The sequence below is a fragment of the Myotis lucifugus genome, unplaced genomic scaffold (assembly GCF_000147115.1).
Source record: "Myotis lucifugus unplaced genomic scaffold, Myoluc2.0 scaffold_62, whole genome shotgun sequence".
In the NCBI taxonomy this organism is placed as follows: Eukaryota; Metazoa; Chordata; class Mammalia; order Chiroptera; family Vespertilionidae; genus Myotis; species Myotis lucifugus.
The window spans coordinates 6112803-6128678 of record NW_005871110.1 but is presented as its reverse complement, the minus strand read 5'-3'; the positions used below and the strand labels follow the sequence as shown (position 1 = coordinate 6128678).

The following is a 15876-nucleotide window of genomic DNA, read 5'->3' as shown; positions in this document are numbered from 1 at the left end:
GCTCCAATTTAGTTTATTTTTGAATAAAGGTTTGAATGAAGGTGCACTCTCTTTTTTCTTTTCCTCTCTGTTGCAAGGCCAGGCAAGTTTATTAAATACTAGACAAAACATTTTGAAGGGTTCCAAAAATACTAATTTTTTGGTAAAGTACTTCTGTTCTTAAATACCCAAGTGGAGTTTAGTTTTCAGAAATAATAATAATTTAAAAAAATCTGCAGTGAGTATTTACTAGGTGTACTCGGCATAAGAGTAATGTATTTTTTCCACAGAAGAATATCACTGTCCACAAGGTGTAACATCTCTGTGGTCCAGTCAAATTAACTAACTGTTTTCCTGGCTTTGCCTTATTTACATTCTGTTGTCCTGGAAATTGACTTTTGTTTTGCTATTTTGTTTTCTTTATGTGTTCTTTACAGTCTAGCTAGCTTCAGCATCTATGCAGGGATATAAACTCTGGCAATCTCTATGAAATAATAGTCATATGTGTGGTCTTAGGTCATGGTAAATATCTTGTAATTTTGTGAAGGTGTCATTAAATGTTTTTCCACTCTTCCATAAAAAAAGGTTTACAAATACCACTTTGAACTGTAAAATATCAGTATATTCCATAATAGACTCTATGGGAGAATGAAACTCACATTTTCCTTTCACATCTAGTCTTCCACTCATCAAGATTTGTGACTTTAAAGTCACACATTCACTTATGTAGTAGGTGTTTCATTTAATTATGAAATGTTTCTTTGGCATGTGTGTGAGCATATTTTTCTTTTTAATTTTGGCCCAAGGATTATAAACATAGAAAGGTTATGATTAACTTCCTCCACAAGCTCTTTTTAGTAACAAATGCTGCAAGCCTTTCTATTATTACAATTTTTGCATCTGCAACTAGGAAATATTGGCTCTTGCTTCAGAGAAGGGGATAGCTATTTTTTTAAAAAAAATATTTTTATTGATTTCAGAGAGGAAGGGAGAGGAAGAGAGAGATAGAAACATCAATGATGAGAGAGAATCATTGATCGGCTGCCTCCTGCATGCCTCCTACTGGGGATTGAGCCCTCAACCTGGGCATGTGCCCTTGACCCGAATCAAACCCGGGACCCTTCAGTCGGTAGGCTGACATTCTATCCACTGAGCCAAACCAGCTAGAGCAGGACGGCTAGTCTTTGTTTGTTTGTTTCTTTTTTGCTTTTGTCATTCACTCATAAATATTTTGTGATTGTTTACAGCTCTTGTCTGAATAATTTGTGATATGTTGTGCATGGCCATATCATATTTATGGCATTTGTTTAAGGAATACAGGGGTGAGAATAACCACCTGGCTTCAGCTACAGCAGGAAACTTTTCTCTCATAGGGGTGTGTAAGTTAATATTGGGACAGCCAGGGGGCGATGTAGTTCAAAGTTAGTGCTTTGTTCTTTGCGTTTCCAAATTTGTTTGCTGAAATAATTCAGGATGGGATTTGCATAGAGTGGTTTCTGAATTAATAAGGAACTATTTGATTAAAAATCTTGTTATTCCTTGTCTACCCTAGACAACATCCTCTGGTGACAAGAATGGAATGCTCTAAGCAAGTAGGGAACACCAATGATTCTTGAGTGCTCCTGGCAAGCTGGTGAATGTGCCCTCCACCCTGACATTTGAGCAAATTTTGAATTTAAACAGAAGCTTTGGGGCCTATTGAATACTTTAATGGCAGTCAGACATCTCCCTGGGATTCATATATAATGGAGTTTCATTCCTTCTTGAGGCAAACAAATTAGAAAAACAAACAACAACAAAAAAGGTGGTGATGGCAGAAGAGATTAAATAAAGTATGGCACATTTAAAAAATAGATATAAGCAGAATGAGGTCAATCTACATGTTTTGACAGAGCTTGCAGTTCAGTTCAGATATATAAGCCACTTCTCAATCTGCAGAGGTTACACCAAAGCCCTGTTTGCAAAAGGACCTCCTTGAGAGAATATGTTGTTTACAACTGAGACCAACATTATTGTTATTATTCACTAGATATTGATAGCCAAGACCTGTGTTCTATATCAGAGTCCAGCCAAGATACCTGAGATACTACAGTGTATGGAACATGCCGACTAAATGTCTGTGATATAAGATGGGAGCTCATTCCAGTGTGACATGTCATCAATACTCAGTAAAGGAAGTGCCAAGGGTCATCTTACAAACCACTTAGAAAAAATGACTGGAAGTCATAGTTTGAAGGACAATGATAGCTGTTACTGCTGAAAACTGGTTTTCTACCAAAGTCTCATGGGAAGGTACTGGCACACATCACTGCACATCAGGGTCCGAAACAGTTGCACCATTTGAACATAGTGCAGATGGTGCCTCGTTCAACACAGTAAGTAGTAGGCCTTGGGCTGTTACTAACGGCACAGTGTGTTCACTGTGTACAGACATGATCATAATCATCTAGATTTCACTGATGACGAATAAGGCGAATGAAACACTCCCCACCTAGCAAAGGTTAAGTTAGTCTTAACTAGGAATTATGGATTGGACTAAAGTCACTATAACCGATGTCTTTAACTTCTTGAGGTGAACGGCATCCAAAGTGCAAGTCTGTCTTGTGTGTCATCACCATACTGATCATCTAGGAAGACATTCTTTGCAGGGTAACTTGACTACACCCAGAGACTTGAGAAGCATGTCTTCCATGGCCATTTGATATTGGATTTTTTTTCTTTATTCCTCCTAAAGACACTCAGATGCCACAAAGCGATGAAAGCAATGGTTCCTTCTTAGCTGAAATGGAAGTTATTCGCCACAGAAGAAAGATTACTACGAGCCTGCTTTGTGTCGAGCACTGTGCCATGTGCTGTAAACTTGAGTTGAAGGGACACCGTCCTATAAATACAATGCAGGGACATCTTGAGAAAGGGCGTCTGCCTTATGGGTTACAAGATGTCAGCTACAAGGGTCACATTGTCATTTTCTTCCCTTTTTAATCCAGCTGATATTTTGCACCTTGGAAGATGGTGCAAATGAATGTTTTCATTGCTTTAGGCTGGAATTGGATCAGAGCGGTTTTCACTGATAACGAACTGTCTGACTGAAGACTCTTTTGCCCCTGGCTTGTCAGAGGTTTCCTGTAACAGCTGAGTCAGAAAAGCCTCTGGAATGTCAGGTTGGGGAGAGGGGCCCGTGTAATCTTCAGAAATCTGGATCCTGTCACCAGTCCAGTTATTTCAGGGTTTCCTGCCTCTGATATTATATAATGAGGCACTCTTCTTCAAATTCCCACTTCCCCTGCCCCCTTCACTTTTCAAATGACTGCTGAAGCAGCTGGAGCCAGGGCTGCTGCAGCCTTGAAAGTCCGCCAAGCAGCTGCTGTTGGAGAGGGAGCAGCGATAGGAGTAAGATTCTAATCTGATCGTCTACCTCCCTTCACACTCAAGAAGTGTGAGCACGGTTTCTCCCCATAAATAGAGTGAAAGTGTTTTTTGATACTGCAGAGAGAATGAAGGATAGTCTATCGCCACAAAATATTTTAAAACATAGGTATCACCTATAATCAGAGCAATGAACTAACGTAGAGACCCCCTGTCTTCTCTCAAACTCTGCCACTGTTTTGTTGGGCAGCCCTCCTTTTCATTTTAACCTTCTTTAAAAAGAAGATAAAACCAGTAATTCCCTATCACCAAAGAAGGCACAAGGAGTTAAATGAAACTCTGCTCTCTGGTGCTTTTTAAAAAATTGGCTTCTTGCCATTACTGTATTGGCAAAGAAATGCTTTGTTGGGCAGTATAGAAAGTGAGTCATGGGGGGTTGAAATGCCAGAAGTTCCTAATGAAGTGCATAGAGCAGGAATAACCCAAATAAACACATGCAAAACGATCAGTTATCAGGGCTCATGCCACGTGATTACCATCGCCGGTGGCTCTGACTCAGACATTTTCTAATGACACTGGCAGTGACTATGACCTCAATCCTGCCTGTACTGATGGAAACTAACGTAAGCACGCTGCCGCTGATAAGTCCCTCTGGAATCTGAGTCACAGCCTATCCCTGTGCCCTACGTCTGAACAATCCTGGTCCATTTATGGAGGCAAAAGCATACATCTGAGGGCTGAGAAAGCCTCATCAGAGTTTGGGTCTTTGTATTAAGGGCTGTTTTCCCACCGTGGATCTAATGTTTTTGGAGATTTATCTAACGAACAACATATCGTAATGATTACTCATTTTCCCATTTTAATTTATCAAAGGCATATATGTATCAACCAAACAGAGCATCTAATTAGAAGTTCATCAGAGTCACCACACAAAGGCAGCTAAATCTGTTACTCTAACCAGTCCATGAAAATGAAATGTAAAGAATAAGTGTTGAAGTCCTACTGTACTTTTTGGAATAATAAAAATGACTTTGGACCTATTATTACCTTTATGGACTCCTATGTAGGTATTAGAGATAGGCTTCAAAGTGCTTGGGAGGGACAGAAAAGTAAATAGTTTTCTTATTGTGCTGAATGTTGTACCAGGGGTCTGCACCAGATGACAGATGCAGGGGAGACAGAGCACCTAGGAAGATTTAAAAGGAGATAAGGACACCTCTCTGTTCTCTGGCTGGGCACTTGGTAGTAAGGAAAAGAGAAGGAGATTTCAGTTGGGACCAGGTACATATTATTCTGTGATTTAGTTGCTTTTGAAGAGTCAGCACTGTCTCTAGGGTGTGACAACGTGTCCTGATTTCTGGGGCACTTAAGCTATGTTTTAAGGCTAAGTGACTTAGCCGTGAAATAAGAGACGATTACAGATAGCTCTATTAGCTATATATCACACACACACACACACACAGGTCCATTTATAACTCGTCATCAAAGTCTCGTATTTGCCAAGTCACAGCATGTTGCTTTCCTACGTCACGTCTTTGAAAATAGCAATGCTGAAACATCAAAAGCAGGTTACAAGAAGTGAATCTGAAAAATCAAGAGGCATCTTGTTTGCCATATGAATGTTGACTCAACTGACATGGATGTGGATAAGCATGTCTCAGTCTAGACTTCGGTTGATTTTGGAAAGCCATCTTGGATGAGCTGATATGGTGGCATCTCCCTAAAAGTGATGTCTGTGGAAGTTGTGGGTTTAGCTCTTTCTTTAAGGTCAGTACTCATTGGAAAAGACACAGTTTTTGCCATTTTGCTCTAAATCATGATGTCTCAGTCCCAGGACTACTGGCAGTTTGGTCTGGGTACGTCTTTGTTGTGGGAGGCTGTCTGTCTATCCACTGCAGGATGTTCAGCAGCATCTCTGGATGCCAGCAACACAATGTCCCAGATGCGACAACTAAAAATGTCTCCAGACATTGCCAAATGTCCACTGGGGCGGAGGGGGGGCATGAAATTAACCCTGACTGAGAACCATTTCTCCAAACTAAAGCATACTTCTGAAAGGACAAAATCTCTTTGGGCCTAAGTTAGTATTGATAAAAACAATAAATTATAAATCCAGGCATAGATTCGATCCATGTAGTCTTCATAATACCAAATAAAAATCCAATGTCACTCAATTTTTTACCTTTGAACTATTGCCTTATAAAACATATAAACAAAGTCAATGCTATCTAAGGGAAAAAACAATTGAGTGAGAATTGGAAGAACATGTTTCTAGTCCTAAATCTGACACTAACTAATTCTGTGACTTTGGATAAATTGCTTAATCTCTCTGGCCCTCCCTTATTTTTTTTCATTTGTAAATGAAAGTGCTTAAGTAAAATTTCCAGTTCTAATACAAGACTATGAGACTCAGAATTAATGCCACCACAATAGTTGATACCAAGCAATAGAAAAATAGGACTCTTTATCTTAGAGTGAGGTTTTATGTTGAGTCTCCTAAGAACATCTACTCCATCTCTTGAGTGCCAAAGACACTCTTTTGGTGCAATTCAATTCTTTTGAAAGCCCTTCCAAGGAAACCTTTGGCATATAAGTGGCTAGAAACTTATCACCTGACCCCTAGGTGTGGCTATTGTGTTTAACAGCAATAGGATGCCATAGAGATCAATGTGGTGAGTGGAGAAGACATATCTTTCATTACACAAACTGTTATTAGAAATATGAGACTTGAATGACATGGTAACAAATACTAAAAATCCCAAATCCTATACTGTACTTATAACAGACCAAAGTCCTGAGATAAAATCAGTAAATATTGGATCCTACAACTTTGTTTGGGTATTATAGTATATTTAAAGGCATGACAGAAAGAAATAATATTTTGATTACCTTTGTAAACACCGGAGCTGCAATGATAGGTTTTCCATCCAATCCTTGCAAATAGTTAGTAGGGCTCTGACACTGTTAGAAGGGAATGAAAAATAGATTTATTGTCACTAGCATTATTAGATAGATAGATAGATATAACACATTTACAGAGATAGATAGATAGATATAACGCATTTACAGAATTTGGTGTGTGAAATTAATCTAAAACCAAAAGACTGACATTTTCTAAATCTATGAATTACAGACTTCAAATTTTATACTGAACTGATTGTTTTTCTTTCTAGATCATGGTGACTGCCTCACATGTGTAATTAACCCTGAGTCCCTGAAGAGCTTCCATAGAATTTCTGAGCCTCCACAGATCATAATTTGAAAAACTACTGGATTAGAACTAAAATGTGACCCCTGTGCATTACTCACTGGCTTAGATAAGCAACTGTTTAAATTTTTAAATGGTTTTAAGTCAATAAATATATCAATAACATGTTACAAAAATATTTAGAATAGTATGATTTTATATTTTAGAAGTATATGCATACATATATTTTCATATATATGCCTAGAAAATGTATGAAACTATCTGCTAGAAACTATTAAAGGAAGGTACCTCTGAGGAGTGGGGGTAGGGGAGTAGAACCTTAACTAAAGCTTTTACTTAGTATACTTCTCTATTTTTCCAATGGTTTCACACTAAGCATGTATAAGTATCATCATTATCATCATCATCACCATCATCTTGAAGGATGAAAGTCTTTAATGTATTTTAAAAAATACATTTCATGATTGCTCCCAGAGAAAGTAGAATTCTGAATGTCCTGGGTCATTGTGTGTAATCAATACTCTAATGCCAATAACGCTGGAATATTAGGGACTAATTTATAAAGGGTTTCTATGAAATTGCCCATGAGCTAGAGCGTGTGTTTCCAAAGCAATAGGAACCACTGGTATCCTACATTAAAAGTACAGATTATCATGATCATGGAAATGAATTGCCCAAGGTCATTATGAAGGTGCAACAGAGAACATGATCATGCCATACAAGATGGTCATGGCCACAGTGCCTGCCTGTCACAGACTATGGCACTTGTGTTTCCCTTAGACCTTTGTACCTGTTGGATGGTTGATACACTCGGCCGGGCCGCCGCATGCTGGGCTTGGGGTACTGCTGAAGGAATGGCTGCAGAAGTAGTGGGAGGGGGTGACACCTCTTTTGGCTTCTGGATTCTGAGAAATGATTAAAACTTTTATAAAAACAGAGTTATCATTGCTTGTGAAAATTATTTCAGCCAAGTTAGTAACTTATCCCTGCTTATAGTTAGACATAATACAAGTCTTTGGTCAACAATATTCCACAAGCCATTACTGGGGGCTTCTTTGCTACACACTTTATTACGTGTAAACAGGAAGATGACAAGATATTATTCCTGTCCTTGTGTTAGCTGCTCTCAGTCAAGCTGGGGACTTGTGCATATTCACAACTGAGGATCCAGACGAGTGCTCTGATGGAGCATGTGCAGAAGATAATTTTTTGAGATTTGTTTTGCCCTCTGTATTTTCCCTCCCCTATCCATTTCAAGTAAAAGGCCAGGCTTTGTAATCTTTGCTTCTGGGATTTGGGCATGGCAGAAAGCAGAAACAGCCTGAGTCAATGAGCTCTTCAAGTTATACAAATTAAAGGGATTATTTGAAGGGCAACAGAGCCAAGAAATATTCTCGAAGAGGCTACAGAGGGGAGATTATTTTAGTTTTGTGGATCTTGCCAGAGAACCTGATAAGAGGGAGAACCAGAGTCCAGAGGGGATGTAACCCTTATGATTAAAGAGTCCCACTCTTGCTAAAGATATCAGCACCCAAGCATATCAGAAAGCAACAAAGGACTGGACTTGAAGGGGCTTTGAGGTCTGGGACATGGACCTCTCCCTAATAACCTGGGGGAGGGAGGAGGGGGGAGGGGTAGATGACTGATGACAGAATGGGCTTCCCTTTTGTTTAGATGTTTCCTCTGTCTGTCTCAGCTTCCTCATCTCTAAAATGGGGAAATAATAATTTTTACCTCATAGAATTTTTGTGAGGGTTATTAATAAGATAATTCATGTAAGATGTATAGAGCAGTGTTTAACATCAAATATTAAATACATACATATCCCAAGGAGCTTTCCACAGTCATGGAGGAGGAAGGGGACATCCAATAATAGGTGATTAAATATTTTCCTAACCAGGCAAGTTGGGGTCTCAGAAGAAGAATTGTGTGGTCATATGGAGGCTATCAGTGTCTCTGAAGCATCCATCTTTTTCTTCTATAGTAATAGGACCCCTGATTTCTTTACATGGCTACTCCAGATAAACACTGTATCTCCCAAACTTCATTGAAGGTAGGTATGGCCACATGACTACTTTCTGGTCATGGGATATGAGGAATAGTGATGTCTGTGATTTAAGAGAAATGACCTTAAAAAGGGGACAGAACATGCCCTTATTTCTTCCAATTTTAGACTAAGAAGATGAGGCTACACCATAGAATGAGATGAAGCAGGAAGCTGGAAGTAGATTGGAACGCAGGGGAAGGTGGAGCTGTTTTACTAGCTAAATCCATATTTTTATATAAATGAGAAATAAACGTCTTATTTAAGTTATTATTTTGAGTCTTTATTACACATAACTGAAGCCAAACCCTAACTATTACAAGTAGATGGAAAGAAAATAAACAAATGAGTTATTTCTTACTTATTAAGTGTGTATATCAAAATTCACATTCATTAGGCTTGTAACCGCGTCATAAGAGCCCTGAGGAGGGAGTGATAAATGTGCGATAGAGGAGAAGTTTATTATAGAACTTGACGAGGTTTTGAAGGCCAGGCAGAGGAGATAGGGCATTCCTAGCAAAGTGAACAGCTTGAAGAAAGAGGTGAAATGAAACATACAGCAGTCTAGAGAGCTTGAGGGCGGGGAGTGGAGGAGGAGAGGGTAGGAAAGGCTGGTTGATACTCTACTGAATAAGGCTTTGTATGCCATGCTAAGATTTTTAAAAAATGTTATTGTTTGTTTTGTGTTTTATTTTCCCATAGATAATTTTTTAAGTCAGAAAAATAACAGGATCGGAATGATCTTTTAGAGAGTAACTGGTGGTATTTGGAAACTATAAAAGAGAAAAAGGCTGAAACACCTATAAGGCGGTGACTGGCATAAAGAGGCAGGAACAAAGGAGGAACTGAACTGAAGCCATGAGAATAAGGAAGAGAGTTAAAGGGAGAAATCATTTACTCTGGCTATGAATTTTCATATCTGCACAAAAGCTAAAGGCAAGTTATCATTTCAAGGTAGGCACACAAAGGATTTTGAAGAATAAGACATGATCTCTGCCCTTAAGGAGTAATTACCCCCTGTAAGGAGGGGGAGGGGGGACAGAATGCGCAAACACAGTTAACAGATCTTTAACCAGTCTTCCAAATACTGCCACTTGTTTCAGGTAGTCTCAAGGAATGGCTCTCTGTCTGTTTCCAGTTCCCAGGTCTTCTCTCCACAGCCTCCTCCGCCTGAAACGCCCTTTCCTTTCTTATTTGGGGGTGTCTACCTACTGTTCTTTTAGGCCTGAGCTGAAGGTCTCCCTTCCTGATCTCTCTTTTCCTCCTCAACCACAGAGCCCTTTGTGCCAAGTCTTTTACACCTTGTACATAATTATTTCACCGTTTATTACACTTTATTACTCTTACTGTCTATATGCTTGGTATATACCTTTTGCTATATTTGCTATATATTTCATTGCTATATACTACATTCCTGCTAGACTATCAGCAGGAAGTATCTGATTTTTCTTAGTACCCATTGCATCTAATGAAGGGTCTGGTGTAGAGTAGGTGCTTAGTTAATGGTTGTGGAAAGTAATGAATAGATAGATGTAACTTTGTTCAGTACTCATAATAATTGTTCAGCAAAAAAGTCACTTGCCCAGATCATTCACATAAATAATTTAGGATCACCAGGTTTTGTGTTCTTGTAAGTATTATTATTTAGTCAGAAAACATAAAGTTTTTTGAATCACTGATGTGTGTTTTTCACTCTGTATATATAGGTATGATGATACTTCATTGGTGATATCTCATTTTTAAAATAGTGGGAAGCTTGCCTGGCCAGCGTGGGTCAGTGGTTGAGTATTGACCTATGAACCAGGAGGTCACAGTTCAATTTCTGGTCAGGGCATGTGCCCAGGTTGTGGGCTCCATCCCCAGTAGGGGGTGTGCAGGAGGCAGCCAATCAATGATTCTCATCATTGATATTTCTATCTCTCCCTCTCCCTTTCTCTCTGAAATCAATAAAAATATATTTTTAAAAAGATTGGGAAGCTTGAATTCACAATTACTTTTCACTAATGTGCTGGAAATGGCCTTTTTATTTTGCACAAATAATTGCATGTTTACTGAGAAAATTTAGGAGAGCCCATTTTTAACTCTAAAGGAAACTTTTTAAAAACCCACTAGCAAAGTTACTGATGCAGATGGGTTGCATGGGTTATTGGAAAACCTCCTATGTGGAAAGAGTATGTTTATTCCTCCTGTATATTTCCCTCTTTTAACTGCTTTAAAAAAGAAAGCCTATATTTAAATAACTTAATTAAAAGCAATAATTAAATAACAGTAAAATACTGGGAATATTAAAGTTAATCTAGGCAAGACTTAAGCAAAATTAAAATTACCGATTCATCTCTTCCTTGTTAGGGTCCCCTTCTGAGTCAGAAGAAGAAGCCCCTGAAAAAAATAAAACCAAGACATGAAACTTTTAAGATGATAATTTCTTAAACTGGTTCCTAGGCATTTGAAGACCTATAGAATTTCAGACATAGAAATGAACTCAGTGATCCCCTACACCAGTGGTTGGCAAACTCATTAGTCAACAGAGCCAAATATCAACAGTACAACGATTGAAATTTCTTTTGAGAGCCAAATTTTTTAAACTTAAACTATATAGGTAGGTACACTGTTATTAACTTAATTAGGGTACTCCTAAGGCTTAGGAAGAGCCACACTCAAGGGGCCAAAGAGCCGCATGTGGCTCGAGAGCCGCAGTTTGCTGACCACGGCACTAACAAACACTCACTTTTACAGGTGAGGAAATAGATTCTAAGTAGTTGAAGGGCTTGCTCAAAGCCACCTGGCTAATTAGTGATAGTGTCCAAATTAACTGGTCCAAATTCCAAGTGTTCTTTATATAAAACACCTGCTGATGCCTTTGGACTAAAAAAAGTCTTTGCAAACATTAATGTGGCTTCCATAAATCCTCTTACTGACCTACCCACACTAAATAAAAGAAGGGATTACAATGGATTCCAAACATTGTAGATGTAGGTGGATGCTCTTCCGTCTAGTCCTAATATTAACAAGTCACATTTCATCTCAGGAGGGGGGGGTGCTTGAAGCTCTGTTGCCATAAAATGAAAAAAAATCAGCGATCCAATCTCAGCACTATTTCCAGAACTTTGACCCTGGATTTATTCTCAATACAGTAAATTCCAGGAAGATTTATCAGAGCTAAATCTGGAGGCATTTATTGTACTCCAAAATTTTGAGATTGAAAACATACAACACACTTCTATTGATGCATTATTCACTATTATCATTTTTCACAATCTATTCAATAAATGTTTATCAGATACCCACTATGAACTTGGCACTATATTGGAGATATAGAAGAATGAGACAGTACCTTACAATCTAGTTCATAAATGGGCATTTAAATAATAATATTGCATTATTTAAGTGCTGAAACTAAGGCCTACATAAGGTATTATAGCTGATAAAAGTGTTAAAGAACAGTTCCCAGAAAAAACCAGGGGATGAGATAAATGGGAACAAAACGTTACAGATATGTAAAGAACATAAATTGATTTATTCTCTAAAATTAGCCATAAAAATTTTGTGCTGATGTAATTGCCTTTCTAAGGTTCCCAAATGGTCTATCGTTTACCCTTGAATCCCTGTGGTATATTCTCACCCAGGAACCAGAGTGACCTTGTTAAAAGCTAAGTCAGATTAAGTCACATCTCTGCTCAGAGTACTCCATAGCTTCTCATCTACCTCAGAGTAAAATTCAAAGTCCTTGCAAATGACCTATATAATGTGTTCACCTGCCTGCTCCCATCTTGAGCCCATCTTGAACTTTTGACCTACCTGATCCTTTTTTTCTTGCTTGCCTCACCCTGGCCACATTGCTCATCTCTTTGTAGTAAGATAGGCACACTGCTACTTCAGGGCCAGTGCACTGGATTTCTGTGCCCAGAGTTCTTTTCTCTTGAATATCCTTGTGGCTCACTCTTTCACTTCCTCTAGGTCTTCACTTATATGTCACCTAGTTAGTGAGGTCTTCCTTGATCACCCTATCTAGAATTGCAGCTTACACACAACACACACACACACACACACACACACACACACACACACACACACTCTCATACTTCCTATCCCCAATTATATATACTGTGAGATAACAGAAAAATATATATAGGTCACTACCCCTGGTTCCTGGCACAGAGCCCCTAAAACTCTTATAATTTCCTAAGTAATGAGCACTTCGGAGTATCCCTGTTTTTTGCCTTTGACTCCATTCCTGACACAGGGCTCCTAAAACTCCTATAAATTCCTAAGTGATAAGAGCACTAAATGGGTCTTTTGTTCTAATGAGATAACTGGGTCAGCTCCAGTCTGGTTCTTGGATGGGGGCTGGTCACCAGAAAGACTAAGCCCTGATTAGAAGCTTGGAATTTCCAGCCCCAACGCCCACAACCCAGAAGGTGAAGAGGGGCAAAAAATGCCTACCCGAGGAAGCCTCCTTAGACATTGTAGGTATAGGTGGATGGGGTTTGGAACGCCCATAGGTTGGCGAACATATCCACATCAGGAGGGTGGCACACCCCCCTCCACTGGGACAGGGCCCCTATGCTCCAGACCCTCCCAGACCTCACTCTCTTTATCTCTCCGTCTAGTTGTTCATCTGTATTTTTTATCATATTGTTTAATAAACTGCTTATCAAAAATAAATGTTTTCCTGCCCTGGCTGGTTTGGCTCAATGGATAGAGCATCGGCCTGCGGACTGAGGGGTCCCGGGTTCGATTCCGGTCGAGGGCACATGCCTGGGTTGTGGGCTTGATCCCCAGTAGGGGGCATGCAGGAGGCAGCCAATCAATGATTCTCTCTCATCATTGATGTTTCTATCTCTCTCCCTCTTCCTTCCTCTCTAAAATCAATAAAAATATATTTAAAAATAAATAAATAAATGTTTTCCTGAGTTTTGTGACACACTAGCAAATTAATTGAACCTGAGTTGGGGGTTATGGGAACCTCAGATTTGTAGCCAAGCCAGACAGAAATGGGGGGTAACCTGGGGACCTACTACTTGTGATTGGCACTTGAAGTAAAGTGGGAGCAATCTTATAGAACTGAGCCCTTAACGTATTGGATCTGACACTATCTTCAGGTAGTTGGTAAAAGAGTTGAGTTGAATTGTAGGATATTCAACTGGTGTCATGGAGAATTGCTTGTTGATGTGGGAAGCTTCCTACCCCCAACACACACACCTATCCTATATTTTATTTGTTGTTGTTTTTTTTATCTCATATACTTTATGTCTCTCCATTACAATGTAAATTCCATCTTTCCACGAACCTAGGAATTTTTGTCTATTCGGTTCACTGCTGTTATCCCCACTGCCTAGGAGGGTGTGTGTAGAATAGGCCCTCAATAAATATTTATTTATTATAACTATATGTCTTACCAGTAAATGCCATACTCCAAGAGTATTTTGCTTTACCTTCTATATAAATCTCAGCAGAAGTTGAATCTGTCCCATAGATGTTAGAAGCAAAGCAGGAATAGCGTCCTGTGTCCTCTTCAAAGGCTTCAGCAATGGTCAGTGAGTGCAGATTTCCCGCCTGGACAATATGAATGTCTGGGGAATTTTCAAGCTCCTTGCCTTCACAATACCACCTGCAAGGAAGGGAATATGGGACATGACTGAAATGTGAGAATTAATAACAGATGGCTTCACATGTTCTTTAAGAAGAAAAGTATGACAAACTTAGAGTGAGAACATTAAACAATCCACTATTACGGTATAATTTAATTGTAACAATGAGAAGACCTGGCGATATTCAAATCACATTGCTCCTTTACTCAGGAAATTAGAACGTGGTTTCTATGAAGAATGATACAACTGTGAGAAGATGGATGAGAAAACAAATACAGCCAACCATGAAGAGCAGGGTCTTTGATGTGGAACCTGGCTTTCCCTAAAAAGATTTACAGCTTTCTACAGTATGCATTAAGTACTAGTTTAGCTTAATTGAAGATGAGTTGAGTGTGTTCATTCCTTTCTACAAAATTTCATCTGACCTAGCTAAATAAAAATTATTCTGTTAGTTCCTTGAATCATCAAAGTAAGGAGGATGGGTCATAGTCACCCAGGAGTGGCCCAACTCTGGCAAATAACCTAAGTATATTTCTATAAATTATGGTATTTTATTTTAATTCTATATATTTAAAGTTAGAAATTTTTATTATAACTTAGATTTTTGGCCAAAAGTTTACACAGAATAATACATAAAAATGTTTAAAATGTGGAGGTGCCTAATAAGGGGAAAAGGCCAGGAAAACTACAGGGAAATGCCATTTCTCATGTAACAGATTGGCAAAAGTGTAAAAGTTTGATCACTCTCATACACTGCTAGCAGGAATATAAAATGGTACAACTCCTATGAAAGGACTATGGCAACAACTGCCAAAATTACAGATGCATTTATCCTTTGACCCAACAATCTCACTTGTGGAAATCTATCATTCAGGTACACTTAGATACATACAAAACGACAAATGTACAGGTTACTCATTTAAGGCGCAAACAATTGGAAACAACCCAGTGTCCATCACTAGGGGGCTGGTAAATAAACTACGGTACAGCCACATAATTGAACACTATGCAGCTCTATAAAGAGAACGATAAAGATCACTATGTACGGAGATGGAAAGAACCCCAAGATACACAGTTAAAATTTTAACAGCAAGGTTAAAACAGTGGGTATAGAGCAGTGGTTCTCAACCTTCCTAATGCTGCGACCTTTAATACAGTTCTCCATATTGTGGTGACCCCCAATTTCATTGTTACAAATTGAACAAAATTAAAGCATAGTGATTAATCACAAAACAATACATAATTATATATGTGTTTTCCGACGGTCTTAGGCGACCCCTGTGAAAGGGTCGTTCGACCCCCAAAGGGGTCGAGACCCACAGGTTGAGAACCGCTGGTATAGAGTGTTAGCATTGTGTACGGAGAGTTGAAAAATCAGGAAACCAAGTGCCTTGGGGATGTCAATGAAAGAAGCCAATTTGTGCATCAGAACCCCAGCAAGTTTCAGCATCTGGAGACCCAAGTTTGGGGATGTGGAAACACTGACAGCGAGGGAGGAGACATGGGGCTCAAAAGAGAGTAATTTATTTCAAGTTTGGGAAATGAGCATTTAGACTCCCACAGCTCATCACATTCTCCCTTCAGTTAGGGGCTGCCCCAGAATAAAGGCTGAGTAGCTGGCTGTGTGAGCAGCTGCTCCATTGGAGCAAGAGGAAGAAAGGCTGTGGGAGGGATTTCTCTAGGGAAAA

General features: G+C 39.1%; 1 protein-coding gene across 2 annotated transcripts in view; it reads right to left on the bottom strand.

Moving 5' to 3' along the window:
- The window catches only part of MYPN (myopalladin), an 82053-nt gene that overhangs the window by 38581 nt on the left and 27596 nt on the right, over positions 1-15876 (bottom strand). For both annotated transcript variants that reach the window (XM_014456706.2, XM_023754645.1), the window contains 4 exons: positions 14033-14208; positions 10925-10976; positions 7344-7458; positions 6235-6306 (listed from right to left, as the gene is read on the bottom strand). In XM_014456706.2, the coding sequence (XP_014312192.1) occupies positions 6235-6306; positions 7344-7458; positions 10925-10976; positions 14033-14208 (415 nt within the window). The remainder of the gene's footprint in view (positions 1-6234; positions 6307-7343; positions 7459-10924; positions 10977-14032; positions 14209-15876) is intronic.